The sequence below is a fragment of the Penaeus chinensis genome, chromosome 37, assembly GCF_019202785.1.
Source record: "Penaeus chinensis breed Huanghai No. 1 chromosome 37, ASM1920278v2, whole genome shotgun sequence".
NCBI classification, from domain to species: Eukaryota; Metazoa; Arthropoda; class Malacostraca; order Decapoda; family Penaeidae; genus Penaeus; species Penaeus chinensis.
Genome location: NC_061855.1, coordinates 33,156,200 through 33,171,199, shown reverse-complemented (window position 1 = coordinate 33,171,199; position 15,000 = coordinate 33,156,200). Strand labels below are relative to the sequence as shown.

The window sequence follows — 15,000 nt, the reverse complement described above, 5'->3', positions numbered from 1 at the left end:
TAGTAATGGTATGTGTAATAAAAGTGATAACAGGGATGATGATAATGATGGTAATAGAAAGATAATGATAATAATGAGAAACCGCTACTATTATCATTATTATTATTTTTATTGTTTTTATTATTATTATCATCATCATTACTATCTATTATCTATTACTCCCACCCATTAAACCCTCCTATCCCCCCTAGATAGATAGATAGATATATATAGATTGATACGCAAATAGACAGATAGAGAGGAGGATGGATAGGTAAATAGATAGAAATATAGGTAGATAGATTGATAGACAAACCAATAGATAGAGAGACAGATGGATAGATAGATATATAGAAAGGAAAGTAAATAAGCAGATTGATAGACAAACAGAGATACAGATGGATAGATAGATAGATAGATAGATAAATGGATATAAAGGTAGATAGATTGATAGATCGATAAACAAACTGACAGATAGAGAGACAGATGAATAGAGATAGATAAAAATGTGGGTAGACAGATAGATTGATAGATAAAAAGTTAGGTAGATAAATTGATAGACAAACCGACAGACAGAGAGACGGATGGCTAGATAGATAGATAGATAAATAGATAGATAAATAGATAGATAGATAGATAGATAGATAGATAAATAGATAGGTAGAAATGTAGGTAGATAGCTAGATAGAGATGTAGGTAGATAGACTGATACCCAAACCGACAGATAGAGAGATAGATAGATAGATAGATAGATAGATAGACAGAGATGTACGTAGATAGACTGATAGTCAAACCGACAGACAGAGAGACGGATGGTTAGATAGACAGATAGATAGATAGAAATATAAGTAGATAGACTGTTACAAAAAACCGACAGCTTGAGAGACGGATGGTTAGACAGACAGACAGATAGATAGAAATATAGGTAGATAGACTGTTACAAAAAACCGACAGATGGAGAGATAGACAAACAGATAGACACACGCTGACTTTCCCATTCGCTCGCCGCTTTGTATCACGCGCGGAACAGCAGGGCACGAGGAAGCGGTTTCTCTGTGTTTGTTTTACTTGTTTGTGGTTGGTTGGTTGGCTGTTTGTTTGTTTTGTACGATTTTTTTTAATTATTGGTACGTTTTGTTTTTTGTTTTTTGTTTGTTTGTATTTTTGTCTTTTTTGTTTCGCTCTCTCTCTCAGTTCTCGTATTTATCTGCCATTTGGTTTGTCTACCTATTCATTTGTTTGTATATCTATCTAATATATATCTGGCTGTCTATGCTAGCACTAACAATAGCAATTATGATACTAATATATTGATAATAATAATAATAATAATAATAATAATAATAATAATGTCTAGCTAGCTAACTACATAGCTATCTATCATACGTATGTCTATCTATCTATTTACCTATTTATCGATCTATCTACCTACCTACTATATATCTGTTTTTCTACCTACTTACCTATCTATTCATCTATCTACCTCTCTCTCTCTCTCTCTCTCTCTCTCTCTCTCTCTCTCTCTCTCTCTCTCTCTCTCTCTCTCTCTCTCTCTCTCTCTCTCTCTCTCTCTCTCTCTCTCTTTTTCTCTCTCTCTCTCCCTGTGTGTGTGTGTGTGTGTGTGTGTGTGTGCGTGTGTGTGCGTGTGTGTGTGTGTGTATGCGTGTGTATCTATATCTATATCTATCTATCTATCTATATATGTCTATCTATCTATCTATCTATCCTTCTGTCCCTCTATCTATCGATTTGTCTACCAATCTATCTATCTACCTACCATTCTCTCTATCCATCCATCCAGCCAGCCATCAACTTACTCACTTTTTTTCCCCCATTTACAACTAGCGGATATAAACACTAAAAAAAAAAAAAGACACGCACTATAATACGCACTATAATTATAAGGGGCGGTGGGGCGGAGGGGGTGGGGGGGTGGAGGGGATGGGGGGGGAGTACCATGCTTACAACCATTGCAAGTTCCTGTTTCATGCATAATTACGCGGTGTTATTCTGGGTTCTGCGTGTGTGTCGATTTTTTTTTTTTTTTTTTTTTTTTTTTTTTTTTTTTTTTTTTTTTTTTTTTTTTTTAGTTGTGCGTTGCGGGGGGGGGGGGGTGCATGTATGTGTGCGTGTGTGTATGTATGTGTGTGTGTGTGTATGTATGTGTGTGTGTGTGTGTGTGTGTGTGTGTGTGTGTGTGTGTGCGAGCGAGCGAGCGAGCGTGCAAGCGAGCGTGCCTGCGTATGTGTGCATGTTAGAGTGTGTGCGTGTGCGTGCGTGTATGCATTGATAGATGTACATATACATAAGCATATGGAAATGTATATACATATACAAATGTAAAATCTGCATACATATTCGTGATTATAGATACATACATATATTCAATTCCTATCTTATATATTTCTATTTTCATTACATTCACCTCTGTTCACCACAACGTAATTTTTCAATCAAACGAGACAGATGAGTTTTAGCAGAAAATATGAGGACTTTTCACTCGTGTCAGAAAGTCCAAGATAAATAGACACATGAATCGATTAAATTGTTTTTGTTTCCTCGCCTTTTCCTTTCTCTTCCTTCTTTAATCTCGATGTTGACGATAATCGTGATAGAGTAACAAAGACAACAAAGAATAATAACAAGAAGAAGAAGAAGAGGAACACTCTCAGAAATACTAATATAAATACCACTCTTACAAACAACAACAACAGTAACAACAAAACAACAACAACAATAAAAACAACAACAAACAAATAACAACAACAAAAACACACAAACAAACAAACAATCTATTTCACACACGCAACAAGGAGTTATGTGTGGCAAGTTAATGGCCTTCTATGAGGCGGTGTCATGTCGCTCTCGGGATGTTGGTGGGAGTGTTTTGCTTTGTTGTTGTGGGTTTTTGTTTTGTGTTTGTTGTTTGTTTTAAAGGCTGTGTTGATTTTTTTTTTGTTTTATGATCTTTTATTGTTTTTGTTGTTTTAGTTTTGTTTCTGTTGATTTTTGTTGTTTTTGTTGTTTTGTTTCTGTTGATTTTTGTTGTTTCATTGTTGTTTTGTTGTTCTTGTTGACGTTTTGTTGTGGATTTTTGTTGTTCTTGTTGTTGTTTTGTTTTTGTTGCTGCTGCTACTGTTTTGTTTTTGTTATTGTTGTTGTTGTGTTGTGTTGTTGCTATTGTTGTTGTTGCTGTGTTTGTGGTTATTGTTGTTATTGTTTGACTTTGTTCCTGTTCCTTTTTTCAGTGTATGATTTTCATTGATCGAGTTTTCTACTTTGTATTTTGTTTCACTCTCTCTCTCGTATTCCTTCTTAATGTCATTGTTAATTAATTATCACTATTGATGTAACGTTATTATCATTATTATTATTATTATTATCCTTTTTATTATTATTATCATTATTATTATCATTATTATTATCATTATAATTATCGCCATTACTATTATTATTATGATTATTATCATTACTATTACTACTACATCATTATTATCACTATTATTGCTGTCGTTGCTGATGATGTTATTGTTGTTATCATTATTATCATTAGCAATAGTAGTAGTAGTATCACCGCTATCATCATCGTTATCATTATCATTATAATTAATATTATCATTAGTATTATTGTCACCGTTATTGTTGTTGTTGTCGTCATATGTTTTATTTATTTGCTAATAACCCCATATATTACCAAATCAAAGTGTGTATAACACACACACACACACATGTATATGTGTATATTTATACATATATACATATATACATATATATATATATATATATATATATATATATATATATATACATATATATATATATATATATATATATATATATATATATATGTGTGTGTGTGTATATATATATATATATATATATATATGTATACATATATATATATATATATACATATATATATATGTGTGTGTGTGTGTGTGTGTGTGTGTATGTGTGTGTGTATGTGTGTGTGAAAGTGTGTGTATCTACAGTATGTATGGTTGTATGTATGTATAATTACGCTACATGTTATGATGAAAACACAAGTAAATACACAGATGGGTGTCTGTTTTATATATGTTATATATACGTGCGCGCCGTGCATGTGCTTCCCATCCATTCATTCCGTTTCTTTCTTCTTAACCATAATCTCACCCAAAGCGAGGAATATCCCCAAAAGCAAAGCTGTCCGCACGCTCTCGCTTCCCGCCATTTTGTTGGAGACGCGATACTCAGTTTTTTCGAATTTTGAATCTGAGGAATGAAAAGGAGAAATTATTTTTATGATGGATTAGAGAAGAAATCCGTGGGATAAAGATATGAAAAAAGTCACTGTTTGAATAATAGAGGGAGAAGGAATGATGTTATGACTGTCAGATGAAATAAGGCAGAGAGAAATGAAATGTTGAAAAAGATGGCGATAGATAGATAGATCGATAGATAGATAGACATGTAAATATACAGATAAATAGATAGATAGATATACTAAGCTATATAGTTAGATACATAGATGGATAGATAGATATAGATATATATATCTACATACATGCACATATAGATAGTTATACAGAAAGAAAGATAATCAGATAAATAAGTAGACAAACAAATAAACAGACAGACAGATAGTCAGATAGACAGATCAACACACGAAACCCGTCGACTAACCTTTCCGCCTCGGCAAGCTCTCGACCTGTCTTGACCTGAGGGAGGAGCGACTGGACGAGCGTGTGACCTGGAGGGCGAGCAGGTCAGGTCTGGAAGCCAAGGGAATATTCTGGTGGACTGTACCCCCACCCCCCCTTCACCTCTTCCCCCCCGCCCCCCGCTCCTATGGTCCTTTGTCTGTGGAGAGTTCTCTGTTGCGCAATGACCTTGTGCAATATTCACGTACTGTGGAATCTCCAGGCTCATTGGGGAGGTACTTGTGAGTGTTCACTTACATACATGGGTATGCGAATCTGCTGTAATATATACACATATATTGAGTGTGTGTGAATGCACAGACACACACACACACACAAACACACACATACACACATACACACACACGCACGCACACACAGACACACACACAGACACAAACACAACACACACGCACACACACAGACACACACACACACAAACACACACACACACACACACACACACACACACACACACACATGACCGAACACACACACACACACACACACAGTAAAAGGAAAGAGAGAAGAAAAAGCTATACAATAACTTCATAAAATACGCCAAGCTCAGATGACCAGAACTCCACCGCAGTTCATTCGGGAAAATCGAAAATTATAAATATACGAATAGAAAAAAAGATATACATATATATAAACAAAAGTAAACCCAACACATTAAGATTTATCCAATATATCATCTTATTATTATCAATTATCGCATTTTCTCTGTTGCTATCACATGCGTCAAAATGGGTTTAATCGTCCTCATAACAATGAGTGATATGTGATGCTCATGAATAACAAATGAATAACGGCTTCATTTTGAAAAACGAAGGATAGGGTGAGAGAGAGAGAGAGAGAGAGAGAGAGAGAGTGGGAGAACGAGTGGGAGAGAGAGAGAGAGAGAGAGAGAGAGAGAGAGAGAGAGAGAGAGAGAGGGAGGGAGAGGGAGAGGGAGAGGGAGAAGGAGAGGGAGAGAGAGGGAGAGCGAGAGAGAGAGAGAGAGAGAGAGATAGAGAGAGAGAGACGGATAATCAGAAAGAGAGAGAGAAAGAGAGAGGGAGGGAGAGAGAGAGAGAGAGAGAGAATGTGTGTGTGTGTGTATGCACACACACACACACATATGTATGTATATATGTATATATATATATATATATATATATATATATATAGATAGATAGATAGATATGTGTGTGTGTGTTTATATATATGGTATGTATGTGGTTATGCATCTTTCTTTCTATCTTTGTTTTTTCTTCTTTGAGTTATTTTCCATCAACAGACGGTGACAAAAAAGAATCTCGCCCATCAGCCTCCTCTCCAGTCCTTGCAAACGTCACGCATCTTTCGAATCAAAAACTGTATGCTTCTCTTCATTCATGTTACATCTCACAATGCAAACATCTTAAAGGAAAAATGTCGCCCTTCAAACCACTCAGCGAGAATGTAAATATATCGTGTTAAGAAAAGAAAATAATATACATTAGTTGGGGATTTATTCCCCTACGCTCCGTTTTCTTCCGTGATGGACTTTCAGGGATAACTTATTCAAAAGGTAATTTTCTAGCGTTAGTGATTATTCAATCTACGGTGACTGTTTTATTTTGCTTTCTTTTCTTATCTGTATGAATAATAGCGTAAATAATTTTCCTTCTATTTCCTTCTAAAGTATTACATCACAGTTATTGTATGTCACGAAATCCTAGAAAGCAAATAATAACAGTAATATAACACCAAAAAGGAAACATTGCTTTTAGAAAAACACACAGACACCAACCACGTAATCCAGTCTTCTTCACTCAATCGACGTCACGAAACCTGACATCATGAATATTTATGACTAATGGGTTTTCGCAGACACGAAAATGAGCTTCTTCCCTCCAAAGGCGGGCGTTTTTACTCACAATGAGGTAATAAAAGGGAGAATGATAATAACAGACGTACCAAAGGTATTTATTCAAGTCACTCCGAAAAAAACATCTTTTTTTGTCATCTGAACCAAAAATTGAAATGTAAAATAGTGATGAATTGTTTCCACTGAAGAATAAGGTAAACATAGTTTTTTTTTAATTCGTAGAAAAGTAAAACAAAAAAAGTCACAAAATTAATATAATCAGCTGATTTTTTAAATTCCTTATTTGTATTTCTATCATATTTTACAAAAGGCAACATGAGATCATAAAATCATGAAAATATATATCCTTGTAGCAATTTATCTATAGAGACAAACTTTCAAAACAAAAAGAATGTTGGACTGGAGAGAGAGAGAGAGAGAGAGAGAGAGAGAGAGAGAGAGAGAGAGAGAGAGAGAGAGAGAGAGAGAGAGAGAGAGAGAGAGAGAGAGAAAAGAGAAATATATATAGAAAGTGAGAAACAAAAGCAGACACAGAGAAATTAACATAAACAATCCAATAAAGGTCAAAATCCCTCACGACTTGGAGGCGTCGGACCCCAGAAAGGCCAAGAAGGCGTGTGAGTTGACCTGGAAGCTCTGAGTGAACGTCTGACTCGGCTGGGAGAGCAGGGCGTGCTGCCTCGACGACCTCCTCCGGATGACCACACTCTCTCGGCCGCAGGAGGAACTGGAGGAGTCGCCGCCGTTGGATTCCGGCGAGGAGGAGGTCCCTTCCGTCGTCTGCTGGAAGCTGGAGTGGGGCGACCCTGGTGTAGCCGCCTCCTCCTGCGGCTGATCTGCGGCTGTGCGTTCTTCGTCTCTATTTCTCCCGGCCGTCAGCGATGTGTCCGCGCTCTCTCGGGTCTCGAATGGTATTGTGATATTCGCTGACGGTGAGCTGGCGACGGGACTCACGACGGGGCTGACGACGGGGCTGGCGGCGGAGTTGGCGGCGGGGCTGACAACGGGGCCAGCGACGGGGCTGGCGGCGGGGCTGACAACGGGGCTGGCGACGGGGCTGGCGGCTGGGCTGACAACGGGGCTGGCGACGGGGCTGACGACGGGGCTGACGACGGGGCTGGCGATGGGGCTGGCGATGGAGCTGACAACGGGGCTGGCGACGGAGCTGACAACGGGGCTGGCGACGGAGCTGAAAACGAGGCTGGCGACGGCGCTGGTGACAGGGCTGGCGGCAGGACTGGACGAGACTGAGGACGGGTTCTCAGCCCCGTGGCCGTTGCTCGTGATCGAGGAAAGGGAGGCCGTTTGTTTTTGTCCTTTTTTGACTCGTCCTTCCTCCTCTGCGATTTCTTGCCTCGCGGTTTGGCCGACTTCCCTGTTGGATGCAGTAGAATCTTATTAGAATCAGATTTAGTGATGCCCTCTGTGGTGTATTTGAAAAAAGGTGTATCTAATGTTTACCTCTCTAAATGATGGTTAGAAATTAACAACAGATGTGTTTCTAATTCACCTCATAACACAAAGAAAGAGCGAGGGGGAGGGAGAGAGAGAGAGAGAGAGAGAGAGAGAGAGAGAGAGAGAGAGAGAGAGAGAGAGAGAGAGAGAGAGAGACAGAGAGAGAGAGAGAGAGAGAGAGAGAGAGAGGTGGGAGAGAGAGAGAGAGAGAGAGAGAGAGAGAGAGAGAGAGAGAGAGAGAGAGAGAGAGAGAGAGAGAGAGAGAGAGAGGGGGGGGGGGGGTTGGAAAGAGAGAGAGAAAGAGAGAGAGAGAGGACCAAAACCCGACCTCTCCGGCGTGTTCCTCTCCGACGCGTTGCCCGAAGAACCCGACCCCAGCGTGCGCATGACGGTCTCCACGAGGTCGAACCGAGGCGTCACATCAGAGGCTCCGGAAGGCAACGAGGCGCAGGTCCGTGGCGTCTCGTTCCTGGAGGAGGCGGAAGGCGTGGAATCCAAAACCCTCTTGGAGACGCTGCCGATGTCCCTGATCCTCTCGAGAAGCAGGTCCACGGCGTCGCAGGAGGGGTCGAAGGCCAGGACGAGGGACACGATCTCCTCGCAGCAGCGCCTTTCCTCTTCGTCGTCGTCGAGGAGAGACCAGCGCGGAGGCAGCTGGCCGGCGCGGATGCACTCGCACACCTGTTCCCGTGGGCGAGGCGTTAGTTGGGGGCGGTGCTGTTGGGATGCTTCCTCCTATCTTATTTTTTTAGGTTGATTAGCACTCATATTCTCTCCTTCCTTCGTTTTATGTTGTTTTGACTGTCTCTATGTCTCTTTCTCTCTTTTCCCTCTCCCTTTCCCTTTCCTTTTCCCTTTCTCTTTCCCTCTCCCTCTCTCTTTCCCTCTCCCATTCCCTTTCCCTTTCCCCTTCGCTTTCCTTTTCCCTTTCCCTTTCCCTTTCTTTCTCTTTCTCTTTCCCTTTCCTTCTCTCTCTCCCTCTCCCTCTCCCTTTCCCTTTCCCTTTCCCTTTCCCTTTCCCTTTTGCTTTCCCTTTCCTTTTCCCCTTCTCTTTCTCTTTCTCGTTTCCTTTCCTTCTCCCTCTCCCTTTCCCTTTTCTTTTCCATTTCCCGTTCTCCTTCTCCTTCTCTTTCTCTTTCTCTTTCTCTTTCTCTTTCTCTTTCTCTTTCTCTTTCTCTTTATCTTTCTCTTTCTCTTTCTCTTTCTCTTTCTCATTCTCATTCTCATTCTCATTCTCATTCTCATTCTCATTCTCTTTCTCTTTCTCTTTCTCTTTATTTCTCTTCCTCTTTCTCTTCCCCCCTCCCTCTCCTTCCCCCTCCCCCTGCTCCCCTTCCTTGACCCCTCTCCCAAAGAGAGAGACAGACGGAGCCCGACGCAGAAGGACGCCGAGAGACACAGACGGTCGAGGATCACCTGGTTCGCCCTGTCCACGACTTGCTGAGGGACCCCGGCAATGGAAGCGACAGCGGCAGCATAGCTCTTCCGTGCCCGTCCCTCTGCCACCTGGTATAAGGGCACAACTGACCCGCTCTCTTCTACAGCTTCCAGCACCTACGAAGGGAAAATTGGTAGAATTGGTGAAAGAATTTTGGTTATTTTGTGTGTGTGTTTATGCAATGTTAATGTTAGTTTTTAGGTTTTTTTTTTGTTTGTTTGTTATTTGTCCCTTTATTGTGTAGGAGGTTATCGAAATGTTACGTATTTCTCAATTAAGAAGAAAACATACATAATCTATCCATGTATGTTTATATACACTTATATATACTTCTTTACGTATACCTATACATATATACTTGAATCACATTGGTTTATCTAATACTTAGTTATTTTATTTACTTATACATGTTGAGATGAAATACTAATATACACTTAGATCGCATTGACATATATTTATCCAAGGACACGTTCGGCCCAGACGTGACACTTGCCAGGCATTTCACGGCCTCGGGATACTGCAGGTGATCGTGCACTTGCAGCAGATGCGTCGAGACAAACACGTGCGGCGGCGCCCCCAGAGGATCCCCCCCTCCCCCCCGCTCCTCGCGTCCTTGGAGTCCTTCGTCGGGCCCCTGCGAGGAGGAGGGGGAGGAGGAGGGGCCGCGGGGACGGACGCGGGCGCGCTCGGCCCAGTGGTCGAGGCACGCCGTCAGGAGGGCCGCGCCGTCGTTTTCGTAGGTGGCCGCCCCGAACTCGTCGATGATGACGAGGGAGTGGCGGGTGGCGCGGGCCAGGGCGCCGCACATCTGCTTGTGGGGGAACGTGTTAGCGTTTGTGAGACAGAAAAGGCCGTGGAAAGATTCGCTTAAGACATCAGTTTCAATAAAACTAGCGTCCTTATCATCTTATTTAACTATTATGGAGCAAAACATTTTTAAAAACATCGAAACCTGAATACCGTCCGGGCGTCCACGGAGCAATATGAAAATTACACCCGAATTAAAGGGGGCTTTGTCTCAGCCGGCGACACCAGCACCTCCTCCCTCCCCGTACGTCAATATAATGCACTCCGTTACCTACAGATTTTCCCTAACCCTAATATCAATAAATAGTAATCGCTCCATAGAGTGCTCGTGTCCTATAGTTATTGGCACCAATAACTAGTAATTACTGAATCTGAAAGGCTGACAGACGCTGACTGGAGCCGTGGAGATTAGTATTCACTAGTCGGGGAGCCACAAAGGACAACATGTTCGGAACCACTGATCTAAACTAAAATAAATCAATATATACAGAAATCAATCACACTAAGAAATAATCAAACAAGCACAGAGCAAAATAAAATAGAATCAAAGTAAACAGCAAAACCCCATAGACCCAAAACGAAAACACGATAAAACCCATCTGCATAAACCAACCAGACGAAAAAAAAAAAAAAGGAAATCCACAGCCTCCTACCCGCGTCAGGTCAAGCATGAAGGCGGAGAGCGATGACGTCACAGCCGGGGTCGATTGCGTCACCGCCAGAATGACGTCAAAGGGGCGGAGTCGAGCGCTGGCGGCCGGCACCCAACACCCAATCTGAGCGAGCACCGCGATCACGCCCACCTGGAGGGTATGAGGGCGTGGGGCACTGTGCTACGTGTGGGTATAAGGGGGGAGATAAGGGTATGGGGTATTGTGTATTATGTGTGGGCACGTGGGAATGATATGGGGCACTGTGTTATGTGTGGGCGTGAGGATATGTGGTTATGCGTTACGTGTGTGTATGAAAATATGAGGAATTTGCATGGTGGGCATAAGAATATTAGAACATTATGTTATATAATAAACGCGAGGGATAAGACATGTTACGGATAAGGCATATCGGTATGAGGCATCAAATACATCGGGCATGAGGCATGAGGGTATGCCACTTCGGACTACATGTTAGGCCTGAGGGTATGAGGCACTGCACTACATACCAGGGCACATGAGTTTAAGGCATCAGAATAGGGTATGAGGCACCGAACTGATCAAACTCAACAGGTAGATGAAATAAATGCCTGTGGATGGGTTTCCATTTGTATATTAACTCTCCCTATTAAGTAACGAAAATATATTACACCGAAATTCCGTTCTTCTCTGTCCACTGGGTCTATATAGCCTTTGATTATCATTAAGCTTCATTATTCCTCAAAATAATTCATTGCAATGCAAGGCTACCCATGAAATATACAAAACCACAAATCACAGAATTAGGGAAATTAACCAGTATGATTACAGGTCGTTATATTTTTTGTTTCTCTTCCCTAATTGATAATCTTTGCATGGTACTACGTCGCCCACTCTCGGACATACACACTCGCAGATACATACATACACATACACACACATACATACACATACACACATACATACATATACAAATACATACATACATATAAACAAACAAACAAACACACACACACACAACCCCCTCCCCTCCCTACCTACCTACCCCCCACTTCCCCACAACCCATCCACCCCCCACACACACACACCCTACAAACAAATCCCCCCCTCCCCACCCCCTTACCTCCACCCCCACCCCACACCCACCCACCTGCTTCAGATACACCGTCTTCCCGCTGGCATTGGGCCCCGTGATGAGCGTGACACAGGGGTTCGGACGGCCGCTCCTGATAGGGTTGGCGACGAAGGCGGGCGTGCACAGCTCGTAGAGGGGGTGGCGGGCGTCCTCCACCTCCAGCACGGCTTCCTTCGTCAGCTGAGGCCGCACCCACCCGCACTCTCGCGACACCACGGCGAAGGAGAGTAAGCTTGGGCAAAAAAAAAAAGAATCAATCTGGGTTAATAATAATAATTATCATTATCATGAATTTTATTATTATTTTTTTTTTATTATTATTATTATTATTATTATTATTATTATTATTATTATTATTATTATTATTATTATTATTACTGGTGGATGTTTATGGCGTGTGTTAAGGGGATGTGACTTGGCTTGTCTTGTTTATTTGTTTTCATTCGTTCTTATATTCTTCTGTTCGTCTGGCTATGTGCGTATCCAGAGAGGGAGGGAAGGGGAAGGAGAGGAGAGGGAACAAAACAAACCAAAATAAGAAACCTCATCCCAATCCACCCAAAGCAAGAGATGCTCACCAATCCAGCATGAGAATCCGCTGAACCAAGTGGACGAAGGTGGACGCCTGGAGCAGCAGGGTCTCCACCAGCCTCATCATGATCCTCGTCTCGTGGTTGGCGATGTCCACTTGGATGTCACCCAGTTCGCGGTCCAGCTCTGAAGGAGGGAGGGAGGGGGGCAAGATGTCTATTGGGACTCGGGGTTTGAGATAGATAATAAGAAGGAAAAAAGGGGCAAGGGAGTGGGGCAAGACTATCTATTGCGACTCGGGGTTTGAGATGGATAATAAGACAAAAAAAAGGGGCAATGGAGAGGGGCAAGGCTATCTATTCGGACTCGGGATTTGAGATAGATAATAAGACAAAAAAAAACGTGATAACAGGAAAACTAAAAAAAAAGGAGGAACGCCAACCAATATTCTTACCATAACATGCTTAACTTTTTGTACGAATTGCAATAAAAAAAACAAAAACATTTTCTGTGATGGAAAAATAAACAGAGAAAGGAACTAAACAACCCCGCACTTACTACGTATAAGTCTGGCTATCACAAAAAAAAAAAAAAAAAAAAAAAAAAAAAAAAAACTTTCTGAGATAAAACGGCGAAAAAGAGAAAATAATAATGATAATAACAATAATAATGATAAGAACATAACAGGAGTTAGAACAACCCCACTGACACTTGAGCATATTATAAGAAAAAAAAGAAAGATGAAAATTAATTAGATGGAAAAAACCTTAGAAAGTATTAAAACCACCTTATTCTTGCCATGACGCGTCTAATTGTTTAACATGTTATAAGAAAAAATAAGAAAGTAAGACATAAAGAAAATAAGAAAATAAGAAATAGAAAAAAAAATATGAAAATAAGAAATAGAAAAATAAGAAAATAAGAAATGGAAAAAATAAGAAAATAAGAAATAGAAAAAAATAAGAAAATGAAAAAAATAAAAAATAAGAAAATGAGAAACAGAAAAAATAAGAAAATAAGAAACAAAGAATAATAAAATAAGAAACAAAAAATAAGAAAGTACGAAATAGAAAATAAAAGAAAATAAGAAATAGAAAAAAAAAAAACAGAACACCTTTCTCCTCACCATGACACGTCCGACTCTTGTACAGAATCATGTCGCTGGTGCGGAACATGAACTCGAGCCCCGGCAGGTCATACCCGTGGGCGTTGAGGCTCCGGTCCAGCTCGGGCGTGGGCGGGAAGGCGAGGAGGTAGCCCACGTGGGGGAGGTAGATGATGCAGCAGGAGTCGACCTCGAGGGGCAAGTGGTCCAACTCGACCTCGGCCACGCGGCGCATGACCTCTCCGAGCCCGCTGAACCGACGCTTCTCTGTCGAACATGGGACACGGAAGTAAGTAGATTTAGGTTGAATTAGTATTTGTGTTAGGATGGGTGTATATTCGATGTTGTATAAATGTGGTTCAGCCTTTTTGAAAGTGGTGCTTCTCTGTCGGGGGGGAGGAGGGAGGGAGGAGGAGGAGGAGGAGGGGGAGGGTAGGAATGGCCGGGGAGAAGGATGTTAGGAATGGCAGGGGGGGGGGGGGGATGATAATTACACTAAAAAAAATGTATCTTTTTTTTTCCCCTTCTTCATCTTCGTGAGTGACCGAGATATATATTTTGGACTAATACTAGAATAACACCAATTTCACGTCTTCTAAGAATGGCCGGAAAGTGTGTCTGGGAATGAGGCTAGACTTTTTATCCTTAGCAAAGGTCGGGGAATGTGTTTGGGGATAATAATAAGCCTCCGTTTCTCGTTTTCTCGTCTTTTTTTTTTTATCTCCAAGAGTAACCGAGATATATATTTTGGAATAAAACTAGACGCCATGTTTCTTTTCTTTTCTTTTTTTTTTGTTGTTCTAATTCCGTTTCATATTTTCTGGAACAATACAAAACTCTTCTTTTTTTTCTTCAGGAATTACGGTGAAATATTTTTTTTTAAGTAATAATACTATATTCCATTTTTTTTTTCTGTCAACGTGAAGATTTACTTAATAGATGGGTGATTTTTAATGACTTGTTGTCATTTGAGAATTGCCAAATTGCGGACGATAATTATCTGATATTCACCAGGCTGCAGATAACAATGAACTAAAATACAGAAAAAAATATAAATAGATAAATAAATGCCCGAAAAATTGGAAAAGGGAAAAGAAAAAGAAAACAGAAAGAAGACCTACAAGGAGAAGGGGAAAAGAAGAAGAAAAAGAAAATGAAGTTGAAGATGAAGAAGAAGAAAAAGAAAATGAAGTTGAAGATGAAGAAGAAGAAATAGAAAATGAAGTTGAAGATTAAGAAGATGAAGAAGAAGAAGAAGAAGAAGAAGAAGAAGAAGAAGAAGAAGAAGGAGGAGAAGAAGAAGAAGGAGAAGAAGAAGAAGAAGAAGAAGAAAAAGAAGAAGGAGGAGAAGGAGGAGGAAAAGGAGAAGGAGAAGAAGAAGAAG

At 40.9% G+C, this 15,000-nt stretch overlaps 1 protein-coding gene across 4 annotated transcripts in view; it reads right to left on the bottom strand.

The window, feature by feature from the left end:
• Positions 1-6,621: 6,621 nt before the first annotated feature.
• Positions 6,622-15,000, bottom strand: part of LOC125045586 (mutS protein homolog 5-like) — a 36,497-nt gene continuing 28,118 nt past the window's right edge. For 2 of the 4 annotated variants that reach the window (XM_047642928.1, XM_047642927.1), the window contains exons 16-23: positions 13,638-13,883; positions 12,559-12,697; positions 11,996-12,212; positions 10,870-11,049; positions 9,903-10,217; positions 9,388-9,525; positions 8,300-8,652; positions 6,622-7,891 (exon numbers count right to left, since the gene is read on the bottom strand). In XM_047642928.1, coding sequence (XP_047498884.1) covers positions 7,090-7,891; positions 8,300-8,652; positions 9,388-9,525; positions 9,903-10,217; positions 10,870-11,049; positions 11,996-12,212; positions 12,559-12,697; positions 13,638-13,883 — 2,390 coding nt within the window. In that variant the 3' untranslated portion in view covers positions 6,622-7,089. The remainder of the gene's footprint in view (positions 7,892-8,299; positions 8,653-9,387; positions 9,526-9,902; positions 10,218-10,869; positions 11,050-11,995; positions 12,213-12,558; positions 12,698-13,637; positions 13,884-15,000) is intronic. The other 2 variants (XM_047642929.1, XM_047642930.1) reach the window with 2 other exon arrangements.